Here is a 24,938-nt window from a genome sequence, read left to right as displayed (position 1 = left end):
TATGTGAAATTAAAATTTCCGACACGATACTGTATATAGAAAACCCCAAGGACTCAAACCAAAAACTACTTGAACTGATCAACAAATTCAGCAGAGTTGCAGGATATAAGATTAACATTCAGAAATCAGTCACATTTCTGTATAAAAACAATGAAATATTAAAAAAGGAACACAGAAATAAAATACCTTTTAAAATTGCACCCCAAAAAATCAAATACCTGGGAATACACCTGACCAAGGAGGTAAAAGACTTATATGCCAAGAACTATAAAACATTCATCAAGGAAATTAAAGAAGATGTAAAGAAATGGAAAGATACTCCATGCTCATGGGCAGGAAAAATTAATAGTGTAAAAATGGCCATACTACCCAAAGCAATCGACAGATTCAATGCAATCCCTATCAAAGTACACATGACATTCTTCACAGGACTAGAACAAACAATCCAAAAATGTATATGGAACCACAAAAGACCCAGAATTGCCAAAGCAATTCTGAGGAACAAAAACCAAGCAGGAGGCATCGCTCTCCCAGACTTCAGGCAATATTACAAAGCCACAGTCCTCAAGACAGTGTGGTACTGGTACCAAAACAGACAGACAGACAGACCAATGGAACAGAATAGAGAACCCAGAAATAAACCCAGACACCTATGGTCAATGAATCTTTGACAAAGGAGGCAAGAACATAAAATGGGGGGGGGGGAACAGTCTTTGCAGCAAGTATTGCTGGGAAACCTGGACAGCTGCATGCAAATCAATGAAACTAGAACACACCCCCTCACACCATGCACCAAAATAAACTCAAAATGGCTGAAAGACTTAAATATAAGACAAGACACCATCAAGCTCCTGGAAGAGAACACAGGCAAAACATGCGCTGACATCAACCTTACAAATGTTTTCTCAGGTCAGTCTCCCAAAGCAACAGAAAATAAAAGCAAAAATAAACCGATGGGACCTCATCAAGCTGACAAGCTTTTGCACAGCAAAGGAAACCAAAAAGAAAACAAAAAGACAACTTACAGAATGGGACAAAATACTTTCAAATGATGCAACTGACAAGGGCTTAAGCTCTAGAATATACAAACAGCTTATACAACTCGACAGCAAAAAAGCCAACAACCCCATTGAAAAAAATGAGCAAAACACCCGAATAGACATTTCTCCAAGGCAGATGTACAGATGGCCGACAAGCACATGAAAAAATGCTCAACATCCCTGATTACTAAAGAAATGGAAATCAAAACCACCATGAGATACCACCTCACACCAGTCAGAATGGCCATCATTAATAAGTCCACAAAGAACAAATGCCCAAGGGGGTGTGGAGAAAAGGGAAGCCTCCTGCACTGTTGGTGGGAATGGAAGCTGGTACCACCACTGTGGAGAACAGTATGGAGGTACCTTAGGAAACTATACATAGAACTACCATATGACCCAGCAATCCCACTCTTGGGCATATATCCAGACACAACTTTCCTTGAAAAAGACACGTGCACCTGCATGTTCATTGCAGCTCTGTTCACAACGGCCAAGACATGGAAACAACCCAAATGTCCATTGACAGATGATTGGATTGGGAAGATGTGGCATATATACACAACGGAATACTACTCAGCCATAAAAAAGAACAAAATAATGGCATTTGCAGCAACATGGATGGAACTAGAGTCTCTCATACTGAGTGAAGTAAGTCAGAAAGACAAAGACAAATACCATATGATATCAGTTCTATCTGGAATCTAATATATGGCACAAATGAACCTTTCCATAGAAAAGAAAATCATGGACCTGGAGAATAGACTTGTGGTTGCTAAGGGGCAGGGGGAGGGAGTGGGGTGGATGGGGTGCTTGGGGTTAACAGATGCAGTTTATTGCCTTTGGAATGGATTAGCAATGAGATCCTACTGTGTAGCACTGGGAACTATGTCTGGTCACTTATGATGGAGCATGATAATGTGCGAAAATAGAATGTATACATGTATGTGTAACTGGGTCACCATGCTGTACAGTAGAAAACTGACAGAATACTGTAAACCAACTATAATGGGAAAAAAATTAAAGTCATTATAATAAAAAAAGATCCAGCAAAAAAATTTAAAAATAATTTTTTAAACAATGTCTGTTTTTTATAAAGTTTTAATGGAACACAAGCACACCCATTCATTCACATATTGACTATGGCTGATTTAGTAGAGTTGCATAGTTGCAGCTGACTGTCTTGCCAGCAAGCCTGAAATATTTACTATCTGCCCTAGCACTTAGCACCCCAGTTCTCTTATAGTATATTTGAAGGAAAAAACTATCTTCCAGGTCTTAGCTATTAGTAACCTCAGAGATAACTGCTAATAACAGATTTTATGTAGGAAATAGGAAAAAAAAATGTGATTTCTGTAGCCATGGATAGACTTCTACCGTCCACCAGTTATCTCTTCAGTTAAGGTCACTCCTCTTTTATCATAGTTGTATCCATGTAAATTCCTGTAAATATGCTGACATAACATGTCAAGGACTTAAAAGATCCACATTACCTTCACTGCTACTTTGGTTTCTCCACTTCCAGCTCCTAAGATGTCTACAGCTGTCCCTTCATACACCTCTCCAAAGGCCCCGCTTCCCAACAAGAGACGCAGAGTCAGTTTTTCCCGAGGGAAGGCAGAAAGACTTTCAATCTCCTCTTGGGTTGGAAGAGTACTGGAAAATAATGATATTTTTGGTCTCCCAAAGTGCATATGGTTTGCAAGTTGGTATTGGTGTTAGTGTTTGAGAGAGAAAGAGTATGAAAAAGAGAAAGAGAAATCTCCTGGCTTTGCAGGACTGTAGTGCACTCAATGTGATATAGTTACATATCTGCATTCCAATTCCTTTCCCATTCCACCATCCAGAATATTCTGTCTCTGTTCTAAAACCCAGACAGAGCACATTACCTCACTCCTAGGCATCTTCATTTTGATAGCATGCCTGTGTATGCATTGCCTCAAGATTTTTCACTGTAGTTTGTTTTATTAAAGTTATCAGTTATTAATTTCTTCAGGTTACCAATTTGTGTAGAAAGCTATTGCAAATTAGTGATAAATACAACTGGGCAAAATTTTACTTTATTTCACACGCCTGATTTTTTATGTAAAACAAAATTTCACTAGGACCACAAAAACACTCCATGTCCATCAGGTTAACTTTTAGAAAGCCAAGCTTCTCACTTAGAATATTTTGAGGGGGAAATCCATCTACCTTTAAAATGCTTTGAGTTTTTAAAAGAGAATCTTTTTTTTTTTTTTTTTCTTTAAGGGCTACACCTGAGGCATATGGAATTTCCCAGGCTAAGAGTCTAAACAGAGCTGCAGCTGCCAACCTACACCACAGCCACAGCAATGCAGGATCCAAGCTGTGTCTACAACCTACACAGCAGTTCACAGCAATGCCAGATCCATAACCCACTGAGCAAGGCCAGGGATCGAACCCACGTCCTCATGGATACTAGTCAGGTTCATTTCCACTAAGCCACAATAGGAACTCCCTAAAAGAGAATTTTCACTATCAGATGCACTGGTATTTTCTCAAGAAAGAGTCAATTCTAAATAGTTGATTTAGGTACCTCTGTGTCTACTTCAAATACTTTGTTCTTATATCTTTAAATAAATTTCTAGAAGCAAGGCCTGTGACTGTATAATCCTTTTTGCATGGAGCATGACATAGCATCATGTATAATGAGACATTTAAATAGTTTTTTTAATTATGATGGCAATGGAAGCTCAAAACTCATCTATTTTAGAGAAGCTTTGTATGCAGTCACCATACCGCTTCTGAAAACAGAATGAGATTGACTTAACTGCATACACAGGAGACCTTGGAATTCTCTTCTGGTTGACTCAATCATGTTACCATCTTCTCCCTTTCGTGTAGTACTTATCTCCTTGTTTTATTTATTTTTGAACTATGTGATAAACACTAGAAAACAACTGATTTTTTGTTTATTTTTCTTAGGATAGGATAACAAAATTTGTCATCCATCTCAGATTACAATGAAAGTGAAAAGGAATGAGATTTTAAAATATGCCAGACTAATGGGCATAAGGCAGGACAATCCTGGCAATGTGACATGCATGGGCGCTCAGAGGAGCTCCCCACTCTTCATCTAGGTGTCCTGCAGTGCTGGCCCAGGTTACATACTGTATCGCATAGCAGGCATTGGCCAGTCCCACGCCAGCTGCCAGACCCCGAAGTTCAGCCAGCTCTTTGTCTTCGTTTATGAGAACTGTCAGCCCTTCCTTGGGAATTTTTTGATTCTTTAATCTTCTAAGCCAGACTGTAAAGAAAAAAGAGCACAACTTACCAAAATAAAGCATTGCTTTTTTCTTTTTCTATAGGAAATGTTAACAACACATATTTAATATTCTCTACAGAGTCTCTATAGAGGAGAATACTATTGGTAGAGTAACAGAATTTGATTAAAAAGAATATGCCCATAATAGAAAAATGAAATTAAACAGAGGTACAAAGCCATATAAAAGCACATTAACTTATACCACATCACTTTTTATCTCACTGCTCAGAGTAAATTTTAATACATTTCTTATTGCTGTTATAAACAAGTTGAAGTATCTTATATTAGAACTCATTTGTCAAAATCACCCATAAACTAGTGTCAAAATAAACCAAAACAAATTTGCATAATAATTATTAGTAAACAATTTTTTTTTCTTTTTACGGCCACACCTGTGGCATATGGAAGTTCCCAGGCTAAGGGTCGAATCAGAGCTACAGCTGCTGGCCTACACCACAGCCACAGCAATGCCAGATCCAAGCCACATCTGCAACCTATGCCACAGCTTCTGTCAACACCAGATCTTTAACCTGATAAGTGAGGCCAGGGATTGAACCCACATCCTCATGGACACTATGTTGGGTTCTTAACTGGCTCAGCCACAATAGGAACTGTACAAGTTCATTTATGAATTCAGATATGTCCAGGTTATACTCCTCAGCAGACCAGAGGAATGCTTTATTTTAATGCAGAGTACAAGAGTGTATATCCACTGTTTTTCATACACACATATCCAAATACACAGAAGAAGTATTACAATGAAATCTACCAAGTGTTAGCAGTGGCGTTCCCTGGTTGTACAATCATGATGATTTGTATTGTCTTTTTTTTTTTTTTCTTTTTAGGGCCACACCCACGGCATATGGGAGTTGCTAGTCTAGGGGTCTAATTGGAGCTACAGCTGCTGGCCTACACCACAGCTACAGCAACTCGGGATCTGAGCCGCGTCTGTGACCTACACCACAGCTCATGGCAATGCCGGATCCTTAACCCACTGAGCGAGGCCAGGGATCAAACCCGCAACCTCATGGTTCCTAGTTGGATTCATTTCTGCTGCACCATGACAGGAACTCTGTGATTTGTATTATCTTATTCATACAATGAACATATACTATTTTTATAATCATAAAAAATAAGTAATATTTTTCAGAGATTAAAATGCAATTATGTTGGAGTTCCCACTGTGGTGCAATGGGATCAGTGGCATCTCTGCAGCACTGGGACGCAGGTTTGATCCCCATCCTGGCACAGTGTTATTGCTGTAGCTGTGGTGCAGGTAACAACTGCATCTCAGATCTTATCCCTGACCCAGGAACTCCATATGCCATGGAGTGGCCAAAAAGAAAATAAAAATAAATTAAAAAATAAAATACAATTATGTCATTAGGATCACCCATCTACACAAGAACATTGGCTCAGAAGTTGAAAACAGCAAGGATGTTTTGTGAGACGATGATTAAAATTTGAACTTTATTCTATATTAGCTTCTGTACCCAGCAGGTTACAATTTTATGCAAGTGGAATTCCATCTGAGCGAACACACAGGAAGAGATCTTAAGTACCATTGCTAATGCAATTTTTCAAACCTAAAATGCTCTCACCACTTCTATTCATTTTTAAAGGCCCAGTTTGAGGCCCCACATCCTCAGGGAGGCTTTCTGAGACCTCTGCAACATCTGCTGATCTCTCATCTCTGAACTTATAAGACAACTGTGGCTCTCAGTCAGCACTGCTTTTTCACTGCCTTCTACATTTCAGGTACGACTGCCTTTTATTGTTGTTTAACATGTATCTGGCTATTTATCCTATTAAATGGCAAGCACCTGATGTCACCAATTGTATTTTACAGCTTTATATTTTCCTCTGCTCCCAGCATATGGCTCACATTGCAAATTAGGTATAACCACTCACCAAACCAAAGGTTGTCATCCTTATTTTAAAAGCCTTGCTTCACTTTCATATTTATAAGTATGACTGATGAGAGCCCTCAGCACATTACGAATGTTTAAACAATTGCCACTTTTCATTAGTTAAATAACTTTCCTCATACACTCACACAGTCCTACAAGTAAAACCACATGCACTGCTACTAAAAAGCAAAAGAACCAAATTAGCTTAGCTATACTCAAAGATCCATGAGTTCCAAGTAGAATAAAGACCTTTAAGTCCTGAGAAAGTCAGTTATCCATAGGATGTCTTGAAAGCACAATAGGCTGTCTGAAAGCATCTCCTGTCCATCCACTAGAGTGATGTGTTTAAACAATGGTGATGTACAAGTAGGCAGGCAAAGGTCAGATAAAGGACTCTTCATGTAATACTCCTTCCCAGTAGGAAAGCAGACAAGCAGTCAAGCCTATATGCCAACTGCCAAATATACCACAGTCATATGTGTAATTCTGGAGGGGCTGGCTTAGTGGCACAAACATCAGCTGTGCAATACTTAGACTCCCTGGAACCACAGGTTAAAATCCTGGCAGGGTCAACTGAAATTTTTAGCTTTCCAAGTTAGCCTGAAGGAATAATATATTCCATATATTATCTGGGGTGGAATCTTTGAAAAGAAATTTCAATTCAAATTTCTCCACGCTCTCTAATAGCTTAAGACTCCAATCTGTTTGGGGAAAGAATACAGATTTAGAATGTTTAGTGAAATACTGGCTTTATTTATCCTGAGGGTTCAATTTTATGTTTGTAATGTTTCCTTAAACTGTCCTTATTTATGAAAAAAAAGGCCATAATTTCCTCAGTATGTGTTTGAGTGTTCTTTTCAGATAAGTACCATGACTTTCTTGCAGTGCTTTAGTTTGTCAGGGACTCATATATTAATAATGAGTGACCATATTAATGACCATATTAATAATGAGGGTGACCATATTTCTTATAATCCAGGGACTCATATATATGTCAGGGACTCATATATTAATAATGAGTGACCATATTAGTGACCATATTAATAATGAGGGTGACCATATTTCTTATAATCCAAACCAGGACATGTTGGGGACTGAAAGAAAGTGCTGTTAATGTTTATGCCGAAACAATAAGAATGAAGCAGGATGTATGATCACTATGATAACCTTAGTGTTATGTTTAATGACCCCTTTGGGGGTTGTCACTGTATTTTCTCATCATTAAACTAAATCTTTTAACAAAGGACTTTTTAACAAATCTTTTAACAAAGGACAAAGGACTTTCTCGCTGTGGTACACTGGGTTAAGAATCCAACTGCAGCAGCTTGGGTGACTGAGGAGGTGCATGTTCAATCCCTGGCCCAGCACAGTGGGTTAAGGATCTGGCATTACTGCAGCTATGGCATAGGTTGCAGCTTTGGCTCAGATTCAGTCCCTGGCCTGGGAACTTCCATATGCTGAGAGTGTGGCCATAAAAAAAAAAAAAAAAAAAAAAGCCTTTTAAGACCAACACATCAGTATGAGTGTGGAGGGATAGCTAGCTTTCTATCTAACCTAATTATTCTGCTTTCCTGGTCATTTACAAATGAGCAGGGATTTGAAAGCAGCAGACCAGACAACTGAAAGTAAGAATGAATCCCTATAAGCCAGAAATGGATCTTCTGCAAAAGAGGCGCTGCTCATTCTAAACCAGGCTGTCTGCCTGGAGACCCAAACTATCCCTACCAAGGATTGTCACTGGTCTCCTTTAATCCTACACTTTTTTATAGCCAGAGTTATTTTTCTTTTATTTATTTCAAACTATAAACCACAAAACACTTGCTATCTAGCCAATCTATAATGAATACTGTTTTAAGAAGGCTAAAAGTTGGTGCCCTTGCAAGTAGTTTTATCTAAAGTGTACTGTGAAGCATAAATACAAATATATTGTTCATAAAATAGTTACCCAGATCAGAAAAAAAATTCATAGAAGTTAATGGTTATCAAAGTATAGCCAAAGGTAACATTGTGAATTTTATGAACTTACTTCATGGGGGAGATTAAATAAACAGAGAGATAAATCAATATAATCAAGTAAATAGTTCATGAACTATTTTAAAATCTGTTGTACTTACCAAAAGTCAGTGGGATTGTAACAACCAGAAATATTCCAATTGCAATAGTAAGAATAAAGCTTGTTTCTGGCCTCCAAAAACCATCTAAAAAAATAAATGAGAGAAGTGATTAGGAGTTCCCGTCGTGGCGCAGCGGAAACAAATCCGACTAGGAACCATGAGGTTACGGGTTCGATCCCTGGCCTCATTCAGTGGGTTAAGGATCCGGCATTGCCGTGAGCTGTGGTGTAGTTTGCAGACACAGCTGAGATCTGGCATTGCTGTGGCTCTGGTGTAGGCCAGCAGCTACAGCTCTGATTAGACCCCTAGCCTGGGAACCTCCATATGCCACGGGTGTGGCCCTAAAATGACAAAAAGACAAAAAAAAAAAAAAAAGAAGAAGAAGAAGAAGAAAAGTAATTTACTCAAAGAATAAAAGTAGCTTGTTTTGCTAAATATGCCAAATATGCCAGTTAGCTCCTACTAGATTTTAGAAGCCATTTATTAAAGCACTGGTAGCTTGAGATCATCCATGGTGAGTACCTTCGCTAATGCAGTTTTCAAACCTGAAATGCTCTCACCACTCCTCTTCATTTCTAAAAGCCCAGTTTGAGGTTCCACATCCTCAGGGAAATTTACAGCAAGAGAAATCAAAATCAATGTTATCTTCTTTTTTTCTAATGATCTGGTTTACCAATCAATCATTGGAACATACCCACTCCATCTTCTACTTTAAAATGGCTGAGGAAACAAGTATAATCTTTTTAATGAATTTGGGACAAAGAAATGTCAGTCTTCATGTATGATATGGTTGGGAGTATTATTTCTTCTTTTACATCTTCATATACATTTAATTCTATGAGTACGAACTGAGGGGTATAAACATGAAAACATGGTACCTACTCTTAAGTAGTTTAGTTGAGCAGAGGATATAAACATATGGACCAGAGCTTGGCAAACCATGGCATGTAGGCCACACCTGGCCATAGCCTGATTTTGTACTGTCCATGAACTAGGAAAAAATTTTACATTATAAAAATATTATTTGAAAAAGAAGATGCTACAGAGATCAAATGTAGCCCACAAAGCCTAAAATATTTACTATTTGGTTATTTTCAGGAGGTTTGCTGAGCTCTTATCCTGAAAACTAACCCTAATACAAATAAGAATGATATAAGTTTTCTATAGGATAATGGGCATTTATTAATATACATATATATTATGTATATAAAATGCAATAGTTTATTTTGCCTAAGGAGGAGCAGTTAAGCAACACAATGAGTTCATTTTAAGTTAGGACTTGAAGGATTAGGGGAATTTCAAGTGACAGAAAGTGAGAAAAAGGAAATCCCAGCTAAGGGAAAATGTCAGGTGAGGTGAGCCTATATTCTAGGCTGAAGAAAACAAAGGCTGAGGACTTAGTGTCATGAAAGTTTTTTTTACCAGGCTGATAAGGCTCAAGCATAAGGATAAATAAGAGGAAACCATAATTGGAGGGCAAATCATGGAAGGCCTTAAATGCCACAGAAAGTTTGCATTTGATTCTGAAGGCAGTAAGTGGAGAGGCAGTTCAAGCATTTCAGAGAGAAGTGAAGTGATCCAACGTGTGCTTCAGCTAGATTAACTGTCAGCAGTAGGATTAAGCCAAGAGCACAGGCAAGGAATGGTAGTTTAAATGAGGAAAGCCAAAGTAGAACTAGGAAGAAGAGAACACACGAGGCAGAAATCAAGATGATAAAATCAACAGAACCTGGTGACTGAAGGGAGGGAAAAATCAAATACGGTACTGAGACTTCCAGCCCATGTGATTAGAAAGATAATGTATTATAGACAAAAATAGGCTACTCAGTGGAAGATGTAGAGTTTCAGGCCTGTTGCGTAGCGAATGAGAATACCAAGAACAGGATAATAAGGCTGCAGACACCCTTGGAAGCTCATCTAGGAGCATGGGTTTGGTGTGATGGGCATTAAGGATTAAATGATTATTACTGAGCAGTAAAATGACATGCTGCTATTGAAGTTTTAGGAAGACCACATCAGATGAAATGAATAGTTCAATACTCTGGATGATAGTTTGGTGAAATTATACAGTCACCAATTTACTGCTAATGTTAATAATTCACTTATTTCCAAACCCTTGTATAATAAATTAATATGTAGACAGACACAGTAACATACCTCCAACCAATATAATATCGTCACTGATTCCACTATATTCACCAAACCCCAGATTATTTACAGCTACTACTCTGAATTGAAATGTTCCTTTCAGGTTTTTGGACTTCCATATGCAAAGGCTACTGCACGAGCCATTAAATGCCATCCTCCACATTAAATTCTGATTCTGTGAGACATTTGAAGTGCCCTTTCTGCAAAAGAAAGAGCAAGATCACAAACATAGGACATATTCAAGACAATATATGTGTTATTTCCAGATGCTCATATATCATTTTAGTGACAGAACTCCAGAGAGTCTCCTATTGCACACTTTGCCCTTGATCTCATTCCTCTCACATGGTTTGGCTACAGAACATAGCAGAGTCTTATAAAGTCATCCCAGCAATGCATGGAGCCAACCAACTCAGCCCATCTGGAAAATTACGCATAATCAATGGCCAAGAGAAAACTGAAGATCCTTTCCCTACTATTAGAGTGTGCAGACTTTCTCCAGAATTCCAAACACATAAGACAATTATTTCATAATTTTTAACAGGGAATTTTTTTTCTTAATTTTCTGTCTCTTATGCTCTCTGTAATTAACAGATACCATATCTGGATAAAATAGAGAACATAACACTAATAGAGAAGATATAATAGTTCGGTTACCAAAGTTATCATTATATCTGAGATTCCAAGGTTCATTGCTTCCATTTATATTGGCCTTCACTCTACCTCAAAGTCAACCTTCACTATTCTTCATATAAAACGAAAAATAACAAGAGCTGGGGTCAAAAGACAAGATTGAAATGACTTTTAACAGAACCATCGACTGAAGGCAATTTCAAGGCCTCCCAATTACATCTTTTCTGACGATAAACTTTTCAAGTCTGCAATTTTTCAGGTCATAGCAGTTTTAGGACTTGGTTCCAACTGAGAGTAAACTTGAGGATAGGTAACAGAAGCCAGTTCTGCTCCTCTAAGTAGTTGTTCTGAAGGAGCACCAAGGGCAGTGAGGGCTGAGCCTCCCAGGGACATGGAATCAGCAAGAATATCAGAGGGACCAGGACAGCAGGGATGATCATAAATGTTACCAGGAGCTAAGTGTCCCTGCAACCATCCGAAGTAAAGCCGTAAAGCAGCATTTTTTTTACATTGTGTGAAGTCTTAGGTTGGACCTTGGCAATTTCATTTTTCAATCCAAAACACTCTGATCCAAAAGAAAGAGATTCTTAAAAATGTATAAAGTGGCTCTTCACAGATATTGGCCATTGAAGAAGAGAAGAAAGAATTCTGATATTGGTTGAGCACCCTCTATTTATCACACACCATACTGGGACTTTTCATATGTTGTTTCACTTCATTGAATCCTCACAACAACCTAAAGAGGTCGATAGTATCATTCCATTTTACAGAGGAGAAAACTTAAGTTCAAAAAGGGAATCAAGCAAGGATTTAAACACAGACTATGGGAGTTCCCGTTGTGGCTCAGTAGTTAACAAATCCGACTAGGAACCATGAGGTTGCGGGTTTGATCCTCGACCTTGCTCAGTGGGTTAAGGATCTGGTGAGCTGTGGTGTAGATCGCAGACACAGCTCGGATCTGGCTTTGCTGTGGCTGTAGTGTAGGCCGGTGGCTACAGCTCTGATTTGACCCCTAGCCTGGGAACCTCCATGTGCCATGGGAACGGCCCAAGAAATGGCAAAAAAATAATAATAATAAAAGTAAATAAATAAATAAATAAACAAACAAACACAGGCTGTGTAACAGAGTGAATACTGTCTCCCCAAAATTCATGCTACCCAGACCCAGTGAATGTGACCTTGTTTGAAAATAGGATCTTTTCAGATGTAATCAAGTCCAGACAAGGTCATACTAGATTAGGGTGGGCCCTAAATCCAATGACCAGTGCCCTCTTAAGAAGAGGAAAATTTGGACACAGACACACAAGGAGAATATCATGTGATGATAAAGCTAGAGACTGGAATGATCCATCTACAAACCAAGGAATGCCAAGGATTGCTGGCCATCAGCAGAAGCTAAGAAAAGGCAAAGAAAGATTCTTCCCTAGAATGCAATCCTGCCCACACCCTGACTTCAGACTTCCAGTCTCCAAATCTGTGAGAGAATAAATGCTCTATTGTTCTAAGTCATCCGTTGGTGGTGGCACACTGTTCCAGCTGCCCTGGGAAACTCATACAGTCTGTCCATTTCCCAAGGGCCTTCACTTTTGCACCATCTGCAAGCCTACCAGTGTGCCTTGACTGAAGAACTTACCCTGAGATACTGTGAGATACTTTGAGATAGATGATACGTGCTGCTATTTCATAGTCCCTCTCCTGAGAGTAGAGGCTTAAGGACAAGGAAATGCAGAGTATTTGTGGAGCTATGAACTTCAGGTGTTACTGAAGAGAATATACTACAGGGGTACTAGCAAGCCCGTGGTATGGCCTGATTGACGAATATAGTTGCAGTCACAGACCACCAAGAGGGTTCTGCAGGTCAGAATGTATTTCTGCACGAAAAAAAAAAGTAACAAAAATTTCAAGAAAGTTGGATACATGGCCAATGTAATTCTCTAGCCTGAGTAGGAAGTTTTTTTTAAGGTTATGGGAATGCCAGAGCAAGATGAATCAAAAATAGATCTAAAGCTCAAGTTGCCAGAACTATAATTATGGAAGTGACTTTCGTCCTTGGAGCTTCTTAAAAGATGGCTTCATAGTCCCGTGAGGGGAGTGTCTGTGGAATTTGGAATTCTCCCCTCAAGTTGGCATGAAATCAGCTTATTTGAGCCTGTGATGTTTCACAGAGCTCCCCATACTGGCCAGAACTGAGGTTGCGTATGTTCATCAGGTTTTCATTGAAGGCACATTTTCAACCCCTGGGAACACAATGCAAACTGTAATCTTGACAATGGAGAGAGAACCCTGGGTTGCCTATATACTTCAGATCATTTCAGATCTTGACTTAATTTTATATTCTGAAAAGTAATAGCTCATTGTCAATTCTTACTAGACTCAAACAAATTAGTATCAGAAATTTACATGCATACCATCATCTAACATCAAACATCAGCTCAGCTTCTTAAACCAAATAGACATTAAGTAAATATTAGTTACATGTTCAAAAGATTGAATTGTCTGCACTAACAACCAGTCATAGATTTCTGAGAAGACTGTTCATCTGCTAACTGGAGTGCCAAGGCTGACTATTTGGAATTGTGCAAGGGACATAATGATGCATGCAAAGTCCTTAAACTAAGATCTTTTGTGTTCATTTATAAATATATGTTCATAAATATTGTTAATTTTGGCCTAATAATACCTTACAATTAATTGCTTAGGTCTTTGTAGTTTACAAAGCACTTCTGCAAACAGACATACCTGATATCAAGGACATAGTACATAAGTCTGCTTCCATTATCATCAGCCTTCTCCCACTGTATTGAATTTTTACTCCCTTCAAGTAATTTTGGAATGCCTGGTTTACTTGGGACACCAGCTTGGAAACAAAAAAGAATCTGATTGATATGTTAGAAGTATAAAATATTCTGCATAACATCCTTCTATGGGCTATATTTACTAATAGGAAAGCCAAATACATTAAAGAAATATTCAGAAACATTCTTATACGAGTGTATATTTTTATTTTTTCATCTTAAAAAGCAATTCATATTTTTAAATGAGTATCTGAAATTTTTATTAGTGACAGAGTAAATGGATTAGTGATAGGAGTAACAATATATCTTAGCTTGATATGAAATAAGTGATGCAAATAAAATATTTTTGTAAGTTTTAGAGCATTTTCCCTATTTGTTTGTTCGTTTTGGCCTCAGCTTGCAGAAGCTTGATATGGGATCTCGGTTCTTAGATCAGGGATTGACCCCAGGCCACAGTGGTGAAAGCACTGAGTCCTAACCACTAGACCACCAGGGAACCCCCTCCCTTGATTCTTGAAGAGATCCACTTTGGGTTATTGTGTATCTTTTAGAACACTAGTTAATTTAATATACTTGTTAGATTTTTTTAATTTTTAGCATCTGGTTATAGTAGTCAGTAAGTAACTACTTGAACACTCAGTGACAATGTTTTCATTTAGTTCTTATTGCAAAATATCATAGCTAGGTGGGAAATCAGAATACTGAAAGGCAAAATAATTTTGCCCAGTTCGGGTCCTGCAAGATTAGATGAGTATTATCTCATTACTTCCTGTAAGATTCCTGCCTCTTTTCAATTTCTTGAGTCAAGCTCTACGGACAGTAATTTACTCTTTCAAGAAAAATTTCAGGGAGTTCCCGTCGTGGCTCAGCAGAAACGAATCTGACTAGCATCCATGAGGACACAGATTCGATCCCTGGCCTCGCTCAGTGGGTTAAGGATCCGGTGTTGCCATGAGCTGTGGTGTAGGTCGCAGATGCAGCTCAGATCTTGCATTGCTGTGGCTGTGGTGTATCCAGGAGCTGTAGCTCCAATTTGACCCTAGCCTGGGAACCTCCATATGCTGCAGGTGCAGCCCTAAAAAGACAAAAGAAAAAAAAAAAGAAGAAGAAGAAGAAGAAAAGAAAAAAAGAAAGAAAAATTTCAACCTCCAGAATTCATGAAATAAGCAATAAGTAAAGAATTGAGAAGCGTCTAGGGTTTTCTGAGCATTGAGTATGTTACTTACGCTTAGTCTTAAAGCTCTCTGGGAGTGAGGTGCTGTTTTCTCCTGTGCTGTACACCACCACTACTCGGACATTATAGGAGGTATAAGGCTGCAGAGCTGTGATGTTGCAGATATAAGCAGGACCTTGGCTACACAAAGCTTTAACATGGTAAAACTCATTGTGCTTCCACTAGAAAAAGAAGTCTCAATTAACATGTTTGTTTCTTTAAGAACTTCTTAAACATGGAAATTCAAAAACCTGCAGCAAGCAATTAAAACTTAAAGTTGGCTTTCTATTAAAAAATAAGAGTTTCTTTATGAGCGTTTGGTCCCAAACGTTATCCCCACTACCGATGGCCATTTTATTCCTTTCTGACAAGGTGTAACTGACTTGAATGTTGGTCCTTAGAATGAGCCCAAGGTGGAACATGTACCTCTGACTATATACCATCAAGGAAGATTCAGAACCTGAATTCCTGTTATCCCTAATCATAGGCATCTTTATCAAATTAGGATGACCCAAGAATGCAGATTCACAGATGAGGGCAATGATGGATCAATTCAAGGATATTTTCAATTCCACAGATTTGCTAATTTCAAAATAAAAATATTTTTACATATTTTGATTCGATGAAGAAGTCCACAGTGACTTATAAATGTAAACATTTAGTTTTTCCTCCCAAACCCTCTTTAGACATCTAACCAACATTCCTTATGTTTATACATAGGAAACCTAGTTCCCTAAAAGAAAGAATTTTTGCTGACCATCACTCAGCCACTAAGTAGCAAGGTTAAATATAGGAAATGTTACTTTCATTCCACTGAATCTCAAATTATAGCTATGTTAAATTTCTTTCTTTGTAACACTGCTTTTTTTAAAAAAAAAAAATCTATTTGTTTGGGCCCTTAATATCTTATTTGAAAATGATGATTTTTTTTTCCTATGTACATAGGAAAAGACAGAGGATGTGGCATTTTGTCAAGGGTTCTTAGTGTATTTTCCCCAGTAGAGTTTCCTAAGAAGGTCAGTTTCCATAAATAAACCTTACTTTACATCTCCTTTTTCATTTAGCGCTCACAAGGTCACATCATTTCATTGGATGGGCACCTTGTTGTAGTTTTCTATTCAGTTAGAAATGATTCTCTATAGCACCTTCAGGAAGCAGACCTACCTTGTTACAGAAAGAAAGAAAGAGGAACAGAAGGAATGAAAAACAAAACCAGAAATGCTGATGTCAGGAACATTGCTTGTTAAACTCATAAATTTATCATTTCCTCTGAGACAAACAGCCTAATGAAACAGATGCACTAGATCCGTAATATGTACTCCCACCCTTCTGAGAGAGAGAGAGAGAGAGAGAGAGAAAGAGAGACAAAGAGAGAGACAAAGAGAGAAAGTGAGAGAGAGAGAGAGAAATGTTGACTCCTGGCTCAAAAGTCTTAGCCCTTTGGGGTCCTACCTCCTTAATGATCTATAAGTGAATAGTCTAGATGGACCAACATTCCACACCATCCAGAAATTATCAGAGCTCCTTGGAATGTCAGGGAGATGTTTGACCAAGGATATTGCTAGAAAACTATGGAGTACTGGCCTCACCACAGCAGACCATCAACTTGGGCAGACCATCAACTTGGAGAGATGACACAGGCTACCCCAGTAAATCACCAGGGAGTTTGGACCTTCCATTCGTCAGAAGCCAACAAGAGCAGGAGAGGCTAGCACTGGGGATTTTCAAAGTATTTGGCCAAGTGTGTGGGGAAAATGGTGCATACTATGGTGTCTCAGAGTCTGGAACCTCAGAAATGTTTGGTTCTGTTGGGGATTACCCTCAACAACTGAGAAAAACACAATTTTTTTCAATTTGCTTTTTAGGGCCACACCTGCAACATATGGAAGTTCCCTGGCTAGGAGTCGAATTGGAGCCTCAGCTGCCAGGCTATACCACAGTCACAGCAACTCAGGATCCTTAACCCACTGAGTGAGGCCAGGGATCAAACCTACACCCTTGTAGAAACTAGTCAGGTTTGTTACCGCTGAGCCACAACAGGAACTTCTGAGAAAAACACAATTTTAATGAAATTCCATGAAAAATATTGTTTGTTTCTCTTTGATCTGAAATTGCCTGTGTTCTTCTTCTGTACACTATTGTGATTAAGAATCTATGGAATTTAAGATCTAGATAATTTAGCCTTGTGCTCTAAATCCCTCATTTTTCCATGTAAGGAAAAGCCAAGCCTGGAAGTTTATCCTTTTCTCCTTTCCTTTCTAAAGAAAAGATTCATTAAAATCCATGTATTCACCCTCGTCACTCACCCCTCAGAGTTTCATTGTGAGGTTATAGGGCCATTCCTAGCTGTCCTATCATCATGAGGTAGGTTCAAGTTGCTCAAAAAAATAGAACTTTCTGACTAGAGGTCATCACCAGCACATGGCCTTCGGCTGTGCTCATCGGGTACTACTTATAGATGGTCACACATGTAGAAATTACGCTATCTTCCATTTTCAGCTTCATGATTTCCTAAGTGGTCTGTATGGAACCTGTACTAAGCAAGTGTAGAGAAGTTCTGAAACAAAAGCATCACATGAAAGTCATGAGGCATCCAAAAAGGAAGAGAAGAGGTAAAACTGTCACTGTATGCAGATGACATGACACTATATATAGAAAACCCCAAGGACTCAAACCAAAAACTACTTGAACTGATCAACAAATTCAGCAGAGTTGCAGGATATAAGATTAACATTCAGAAATCAGTCACATTTCTGTATAAAAACAATGAAATATTAAAAAAGGAACACAGAAATAAAATACCTTTTAAAATTGCACCCCAAAAAATCAAATACCTGGGAATACACCTGACCAAGGAGGTAAAAGACTTATATGCCAAGAACTATAAAACATTCATCAAGGAAATTAAAGAAGATGTAAAGAAATGGAAAGATACTCCATGCTCATGGGCAGGAAAAATTAATAGTGTAAAAATGGCCATACTACCCAAAGCAATCGACAGATTCAATGCAATCCCTATCAAAGTACACATGACATTCTTCACAGGACTAGAACAAACAATCCAAAAATGTATATGGAACCACAAAAGACCCAGAATTGCCAAAGCAATTCTGAGGAACAAAAACCAAGCAGGAGGCATCGCTCTCCCAGACTTCAGGCAATATTACAAAGCCACAGTCCTCAAGACAGTGTGGTACTGGTACCAAAACAGACAGACAGACAGACAGACAGACCAATGGAACAGAATAGAGAACCCAGAAATAAACCCAGACACCTATGGTCAATGAATCTTTGACAAAGGAGGCAAGAACATAAAATGGGGGGGGGGGAACAGTCTTTGCAGCAAGTATTGCTGGGAAACCTGGACAGCTGCATGCAAATCAATGAAACTAGAACACACCCCCTCACACCATGCACCAAAATAAACTCAAAATGGCTGAAAGACTTAAATATAAGACAAGACACCATCAAGCTCCTGGAAGAGAACACAGGCAAAACATGCGCTGACATCAACCTTACAAATGTTTTCTCAGGTCAGTCTCCCAAAGCAACAGAAAATAAAAGCAAAAATAAACCGATGGGACCTCATCAAGCTGACAAGCTTTTGCACAGCAAAGGAAACCAAAAAGAAAACAAAAAGACAACTTACAGAATGGGACAAAATACTTTCAAATGATGCAACTGACAAGGGCTTAAGCTCTAGAATATACAAACAGCTTATACAACTCGACAGCAAAAAAGCCAACAACCCCATTGAAAAAAATGAGCAAAACACCCGAATAGACATTTCTCCAAGGCAGATGTACAGATGGCCGACAAGCACATGAAAAAATGCTCAACATCCCTGATTACTAAAGAAATGGAAATCAAAACCACCATGAGATACCACCTCACACCAGTCAGAATGGCCATCATTAATAAGTCCACAAAGAACAAATGCCCAAGGGGGTGTGGAGAAAAGGGAAGCCTCCTGCACTGTTGGTGGGAATGGAAGCTGGTACCACCACTGTGGAGAACAGTATGGAGGTACCTTAGGAAACTATACATAGAACTACCATATGACCCAGCAATCCCACTCTTGGGCATATATCCAGACACAACTTTCCTTGAAAAAGACACGTGCACCTGCATGTTCATTGCAGCTCTGTTCACAACGGCCAAGACATGGAAACAACCCAAATGTCCATTGACAGATGATTGGATTGGGAAGATGTGGCATATATACACAACGGAATACTACTCAGCCATAAAAAAGAACAAAATAATGGCATTTGCAGCAACATGGATGGAACTAGAGTCTCTCATACTGAGTGAAGTAAGTCAGAAAGACAAAGACAAATACCATATGATATCAGTTCTCTCTGGAATCTAATATATGGCACAAATGAACCTTTCCATAGAAAAGAAAATCATGGACCTGGAGAATAGACTTGTGGTTGCTAAGGGGCAGGGGGAGGGAGTGGGGTGGATGGGGTGCTTGGGGTTAACAGATGCAGTTTATTGCCTTTGGAATGGATTAGCAATGAGATCCTACTGTGTAGCACTGGGAACTATGTCTGGTCACTTATGATGGAGCATGATAATGTGAGAAAAAAGAATGTATACATGTATGTGTAACTGGGTCACCATGCTATACAGTAGAAAAAAAATTGTATTGGGGAAATAATAATTTAAAAGGAAAATAAAAGAAGAGAAAAAAAAAAAGAAAGTCATGAGGACTGAACTAGGTAGTCCCTGTCTGCTGTCCCTCTCCCAAACTTTGAGAAGTGGGGTGGGTGACAATGAGACATGTTCCTTCCATGGATGGACCAAGCAGGCCTGCCATAGTGATGAGTCAGGCCCCGAGGGTCCTCCTCTGCCTAACTGGGGATATGTGACTCATCAAGGCACCTGTCTGGGTCTCTAGCTTCTCATCAGTAAAATGAGAGGCTAGAGTCATCACCTCTAAGGTCCGTCCTCATTTCACTTCTTTGATCTGGAAAAAATCTTTGCATCCTTCCCCTTGACTTCACACTGAACTGCATCAGGCTGACTTAAATGGATGTCCAAAAAGAAATGATCCTTCACTTTCTCCTATTTAAAACTTAATTTTTTATGAAATGACCATTTTTCAAATTGGCAACAAATCTTCATAAACATGCTCAATGGGAAAAGTCCAATTAAACTTTTGGACTTAACTCAGTATTCACTGTTTTGTATTTGTCATAGTTTTTATCTAAAAAGTACAAGATTACCAAAAATAGGAGTTCCCATCATGGCTCAGTGATTAACGAACCCGACTAGCAGCCATGAGGACGCAGGTTCGATCCCTGGACTCACTCATTGGGTTAAGGATCTGGCATTGCCGTGAGCTGTGGTGTAGGAGGCAGACGAAACTCAGATCCCGCATTGCTGTGGCTGAGGTGTAGGCAAGCAGCTGTAGCTCCAATTCGACCCCTAGACTGGAAACCTCCATGTGCCTCGGGTGCGGCCCTAAAAAAAAAAAAAAAAAAAAAAAAAAAAAAAAACCCAAAAAGATTACCAAAAATATTTTATTTCGTAAAATTTTAAAACATCCTGGAGAGCAACTTCAGTTTTAAAGAAATATGAAGCCAGGACTATCCTGATTTTTTTTTTTTAAGTTCCCTCTGGACAAAACACTCCCAAGCAATCTTTACAAATGTGGATATGCAAATATATAATAGTGAAAAAGGAAATGTCACAATTATAAAAACTTAATAGTCTATTAAGTGTATCAGTATAAAAATCAATGTAGACTTTCCTGGAAATGAATTGATTAATTGATGCATAAATTTAATAGGTATTTTCACAATGGTTAAACCATAAAGATTTTTGGATGAATAACCATTTAAAGTTTACGATCAATATCAAACTAGTATAGGATAAACTGGCTTTATATTTTATTTCTCTCCTGTTGCCATATTACCTTTAAATGGTTGAAAGAACATTTCTAAACAATACTAAGTTTATATTTATTCACTTCTTTCATTTTTTTCATAGAAAACACCAAATTGTTATGGACTTTAAACTAGAGGACCAAGCTGATAACATCTAAAGTAAGTAAAATATTATGAAACCAGTGAACCATAACTTATATCCTACTTATGGAAACTTTTAAGAGCAATTTAATCTCTCCGAGAATTTTTTCCATCAGAAATTAATTAGTCTAGATAGCTTACTGCTTCTATCTGGAAAACCTGAATTGATGAATGCTGACAACTATATTGCTCATTTATACAACTGAATGCCCTAGAGATATTTTTTTAAAGGCCTTCTGATTTATTCTATAGCATAAAACAAAGATTTGCATTAAAAGTGTATGGTGAGGAGTTTCCATTAATGGCTTAGCGGGTTAAGAACCCAACATAGTATCCGTGAGGTTGCAGGTCCAATCCCTAGCCTCACTCAGTGGGTTAAGGATCTGGTGTTGCCACAAGGTGCGGTGTAGGTTGTAGATGTGGCTCAGATCTGGTGTTGCTGTGCCTGTGCTTGTGGTCTTAGCTGCAGCTCTGATTCGAACCCTAGCCTGGGATCTTCCATTTGCCTTGGGTGCATCCATTTAAAAAAAAATAAGTGTATGGTGAGATGTACCTTTTGGAGTTCAAACCAGAAGCTGATGAGGTTAGCATTAGATGGAGCCTTCCAACCTAGTTGCAAACTCGTGTTCTCTGGAGCCAAGGCATAAGGTTTCTCTGGTGTGTCAAACGTTTCAACAGTGACAGGCTGACTCTCTGCACACCACATTTCCTCAGCATGGCAGGCCAGAACCTTTTCGTTAAAAAAAAACAAAAACAAACAAACAAAAAAAACTGCTTAACCTTTCTTGAACCTTGCACTTGAGAATGGCAATGAAAGTACCCAATACACTCACCGTACCTTTAACACATAAAGTTTTCCACCAGACAGTCTAGTAACAAGGAGAGAGAGCCTTCCATTTGGATATTCACTTGGCCTGAGTGGAGTCTCGGGAACTGAAGCCAGGTGCGAGATTGCCACCTGATAGCGGACCAACTCTTTAGGTCCGTTTGGCTTGTGAGATTCTCTCCAGGATATAACAAGGCTGGTGTCTGACTGCACAGTTGTGTTAATGAGCTCAACTGCCTCTGGTACTGAAATAAATAGCAACGCACAATAAGTGGTGTTGCAACAGCACTGAAAGATGGAAAGAAGTAATGGAGTCTTGGTTGAGGAATAAGCATATCATGTGAGCAGAATGAATGACAGATGTTCTGAAGGAAAGCCAGCCTCTTATGTAACACTAAGTTAACAGACTGCCTGAAAGGCTCTTGCTTATTTTTGCCTAATAACTGAATCATTCTCTGACTCCAGCTCAAGGATATGGCCAATGATGATGAGTAACCTAATTCAGGTGAGTTTTGTGAATGCCATCAGCAACCTGTGAAAGAAATGACATCCACTCATAATAACCTCCACCTCTTAAAACACCTTTATAGATTCTAGATCCATTTTCTCTAAGGCAATGATGTTATATTACTTTACATCTCAGTCGCCACGGTAAAATTCTCAAAGAAAAAAGAATTGGCTTTCCTAGGTCTCACCACATGGACAGAGACTGATAAATACACAGGAAGAGAGTGACACTCTGTGGTGAGTCCAAAGAATGTGTTTCCAGTCACCCAGAATTGATCATGTTTTGCCTTATGGTTGCTTTTTCATTTTGGTGGGATATTATCCATCATCTTCTGGTGTTAGGATAAGGATTATGCCATCAGACTATTCCACAAGTACATTTTTCTTTTAAGCTTTAAAATCTCACATAAAGATTACTTAGCATCCAGATAAAAACTAATGGAGGCATACACATCACAAGTATTGCAAAATTCCGCTCTAGAAACCCACACCACACACATAACTCACCTCCACTTTTAGTTTTTCCCCAAATCTCTTTTCCCAGAGGTAATTGTTCCAAAGGATCTGAATAATAATTCTTTACAGCTATCTGTATCATATATGTTGAAAATGGTTGTAAACCTTCAATAAGGGCTATACTCTCCTGAAATTCCTGTAATTAATTTTAAAAAAAATCAATGTCTGATTCTGATTTTTTGCACAAATGAGAATTTAATTAAAGAGAGAAAAAAACTAAAATACTCAAAAAGTTAATTAATTTTTCAGTCTTGCATCATGAGTGACAATGTTCACTGTCCTAGTCTGTCCAGACCTGAGTGGTTTAATGTCTCCAGGAATAAATGCCAAATGATTGGCCACCCTCAGTTAATTCTGTGACATAGTCATTTCACGTAGAAAGCAAAATTCCCAGAGGAAGACACTATCTCATTAGCAGCACATTAGAAATTCAGCAAGAAAGTATTAAAACGATGTGACATAAGTGAACATGATAAAAGATGAAGCTACCTTGATCATTCTTAGAAATAAAGTTTAAGAAACTAAAAAGGCTTTCCTTAGACCAGTGGTTCTCAACTTTGGAATCATCTGGGACATTTTAAGAAAATACTGACGCCTGGGTCCCACCCTCAGAGATTCTGATTGTACTGGTCTGACGGGAAGTATGCGCTCAGATATTTTAAAAGCTTCAATGTGCCAAGGTTGAGAACCACTCACTGCCTTTGACTATATTAATCAGTGTGAAGACAGTAAGATAGGTTAGCTCTATTAAGAGAAATGTCCAATGCAGCAGCCCTATCTTGGTCAGCCAAATGACCCAATCTGTCTCTGAAACAACTCCCCTTAGAAATGTGTAAATAAAGATTAAAATGGACACAATTTTAAAATAAATAAATAAATATCTTTTTTAAAAAAATAGTTAAAGGAAGTAACAAGAACTAGGTGTACTTCCTGGCAAAATATATAGTACTTAATGTCCAAAAGATGAGAGTCAATTTCACCTCTTAACTTGATTAAATAATAAGCACAAAGAAATGTACTGGATACATATGATCTCATCACAAGAACAACTGGAACACCAGTGCTAATAATGGAATGAGTTGTGTCCATTCATTCATTCAAAAAATATCTAGTGAATACCTACACAAGGATGCTAAGAACTGTGCTAGATGCTAGGAAAACAATGATGAATAAAAACAGACATAGTCCCTGCATAATAGGACACTTCACAACATATAGAAAATAAACAAAATACATTGTACAATTTCTATATTAGCTATATGCTGCCGAGGAGAGGTATACATAATGTCCTGTCTAATTCACTTCTTGCCCCCTCAGTATGTCGGAGAGGCCACAAAAACTGTTTCTATCACTTCCTGGGGATGATTAGATAATCACAGAGGGCAGCAAACTTGGATCTTTCAGGACACTCAGGAAACAGTTACTATAAGGCAATCTATCGAGTGATTAGAGTTAATACACTTCCTTGAAGCTTAACTTACTCTAGACAAGAGGACTAGAATACAGGATGTTTTGATAAATCAGCTGTAAAAGTTTGCACAAGAGCATGTTTCAGAACATAATACAGAAAATAAAGTGGCTGAGAATTTTATAGTCAAAAAAGGGCATCCTGTGAAAAGACAAAGACAATCGGCTCCAATCTTACCAGCATTCTATCTTTCAGTCTAGAGCTGTTTTTCTTGCCATCGACTTCTTTGTAATAAACCAGGTATGTAGGAGTGGGGCTGGTGATGCCATCCCACGTGAGATTTGTCCTGGCAGGTGGCAGTCTGATTGTGAGGCTGGTGTTAGTGGTGTTGAGTATAGTTGGCTCTGAAATATCTGAAGCTAGAGACAGATATGCTCTATCTAAAATAATAATGAAAAAGATTAAACATATCACACAAGAGAAACAGCAGATTTATCTAACATC

At 38.5% G+C, this 24,938-nt stretch overlaps 2 protein-coding genes across 8 annotated transcripts in view; both read right to left on the bottom strand.

Annotated features, from left to right (window-relative positions):
- PHF3 (PHD finger protein 3) overlaps window positions 1–24,938 on the bottom strand; it is a 1,103,753-nt gene that overhangs the window by 788,342 nt on the left and 290,473 nt on the right. The gene's annotated exons all lie outside the window — the stretch shown is intronic.
- Window positions 1–24,938, bottom strand: part of ROS1 (ROS proto-oncogene 1, receptor tyrosine kinase) — a 124,234-nt gene that overhangs the window by 28,398 nt on the left and 70,898 nt on the right. For all 7 annotated transcript variants that reach the window (XM_021089103.2, XM_084958253.1, XM_021089108.2 and 4 more), the window contains exons 28-37: window positions 24,672–24,874; window positions 23,018–23,162; window positions 22,016–22,248; window positions 21,731–21,907; window positions 15,153–15,321; window positions 13,871–13,988; window positions 10,508–10,698; window positions 8,351–8,434; window positions 4,173–4,308; window positions 2,534–2,696 (exon numbers count right to left, since the gene is read on the bottom strand). In XM_021089103.2, the coding sequence (XP_020944762.2) occupies window positions 2,534–2,696; window positions 4,173–4,308; window positions 8,351–8,434; window positions 10,508–10,698; window positions 13,871–13,988; window positions 15,153–15,321; window positions 21,731–21,907; window positions 22,016–22,248; window positions 23,018–23,162; window positions 24,672–24,874 (1,619 nt within the window). The remainder of the gene's footprint in view (window positions 1–2,533; window positions 2,697–4,172; window positions 4,309–8,350; window positions 8,435–10,507; window positions 10,699–13,870; window positions 13,989–15,152; window positions 15,322–21,730; window positions 21,908–22,015; window positions 22,249–23,017; window positions 23,163–24,671; window positions 24,875–24,938) is intronic.

The sequence above is a fragment of the Sus scrofa genome, chromosome 1, assembly GCF_054392235.1.
Source record: "Sus scrofa isolate SSC_HxYL_T2T_F1_AM1 chromosome 1, Sscrofa_HxYL_maternal_Yorkshire_Landrace_v2.0, whole genome shotgun sequence".
Taxonomy (NCBI): domain Eukaryota; kingdom Metazoa; phylum Chordata; class Mammalia; order Artiodactyla; family Suidae; genus Sus; species Sus scrofa.
Note: the sequence above shows the minus strand (reverse complement) of the source record. Positions and strands in the feature narration are given on the sequence as shown.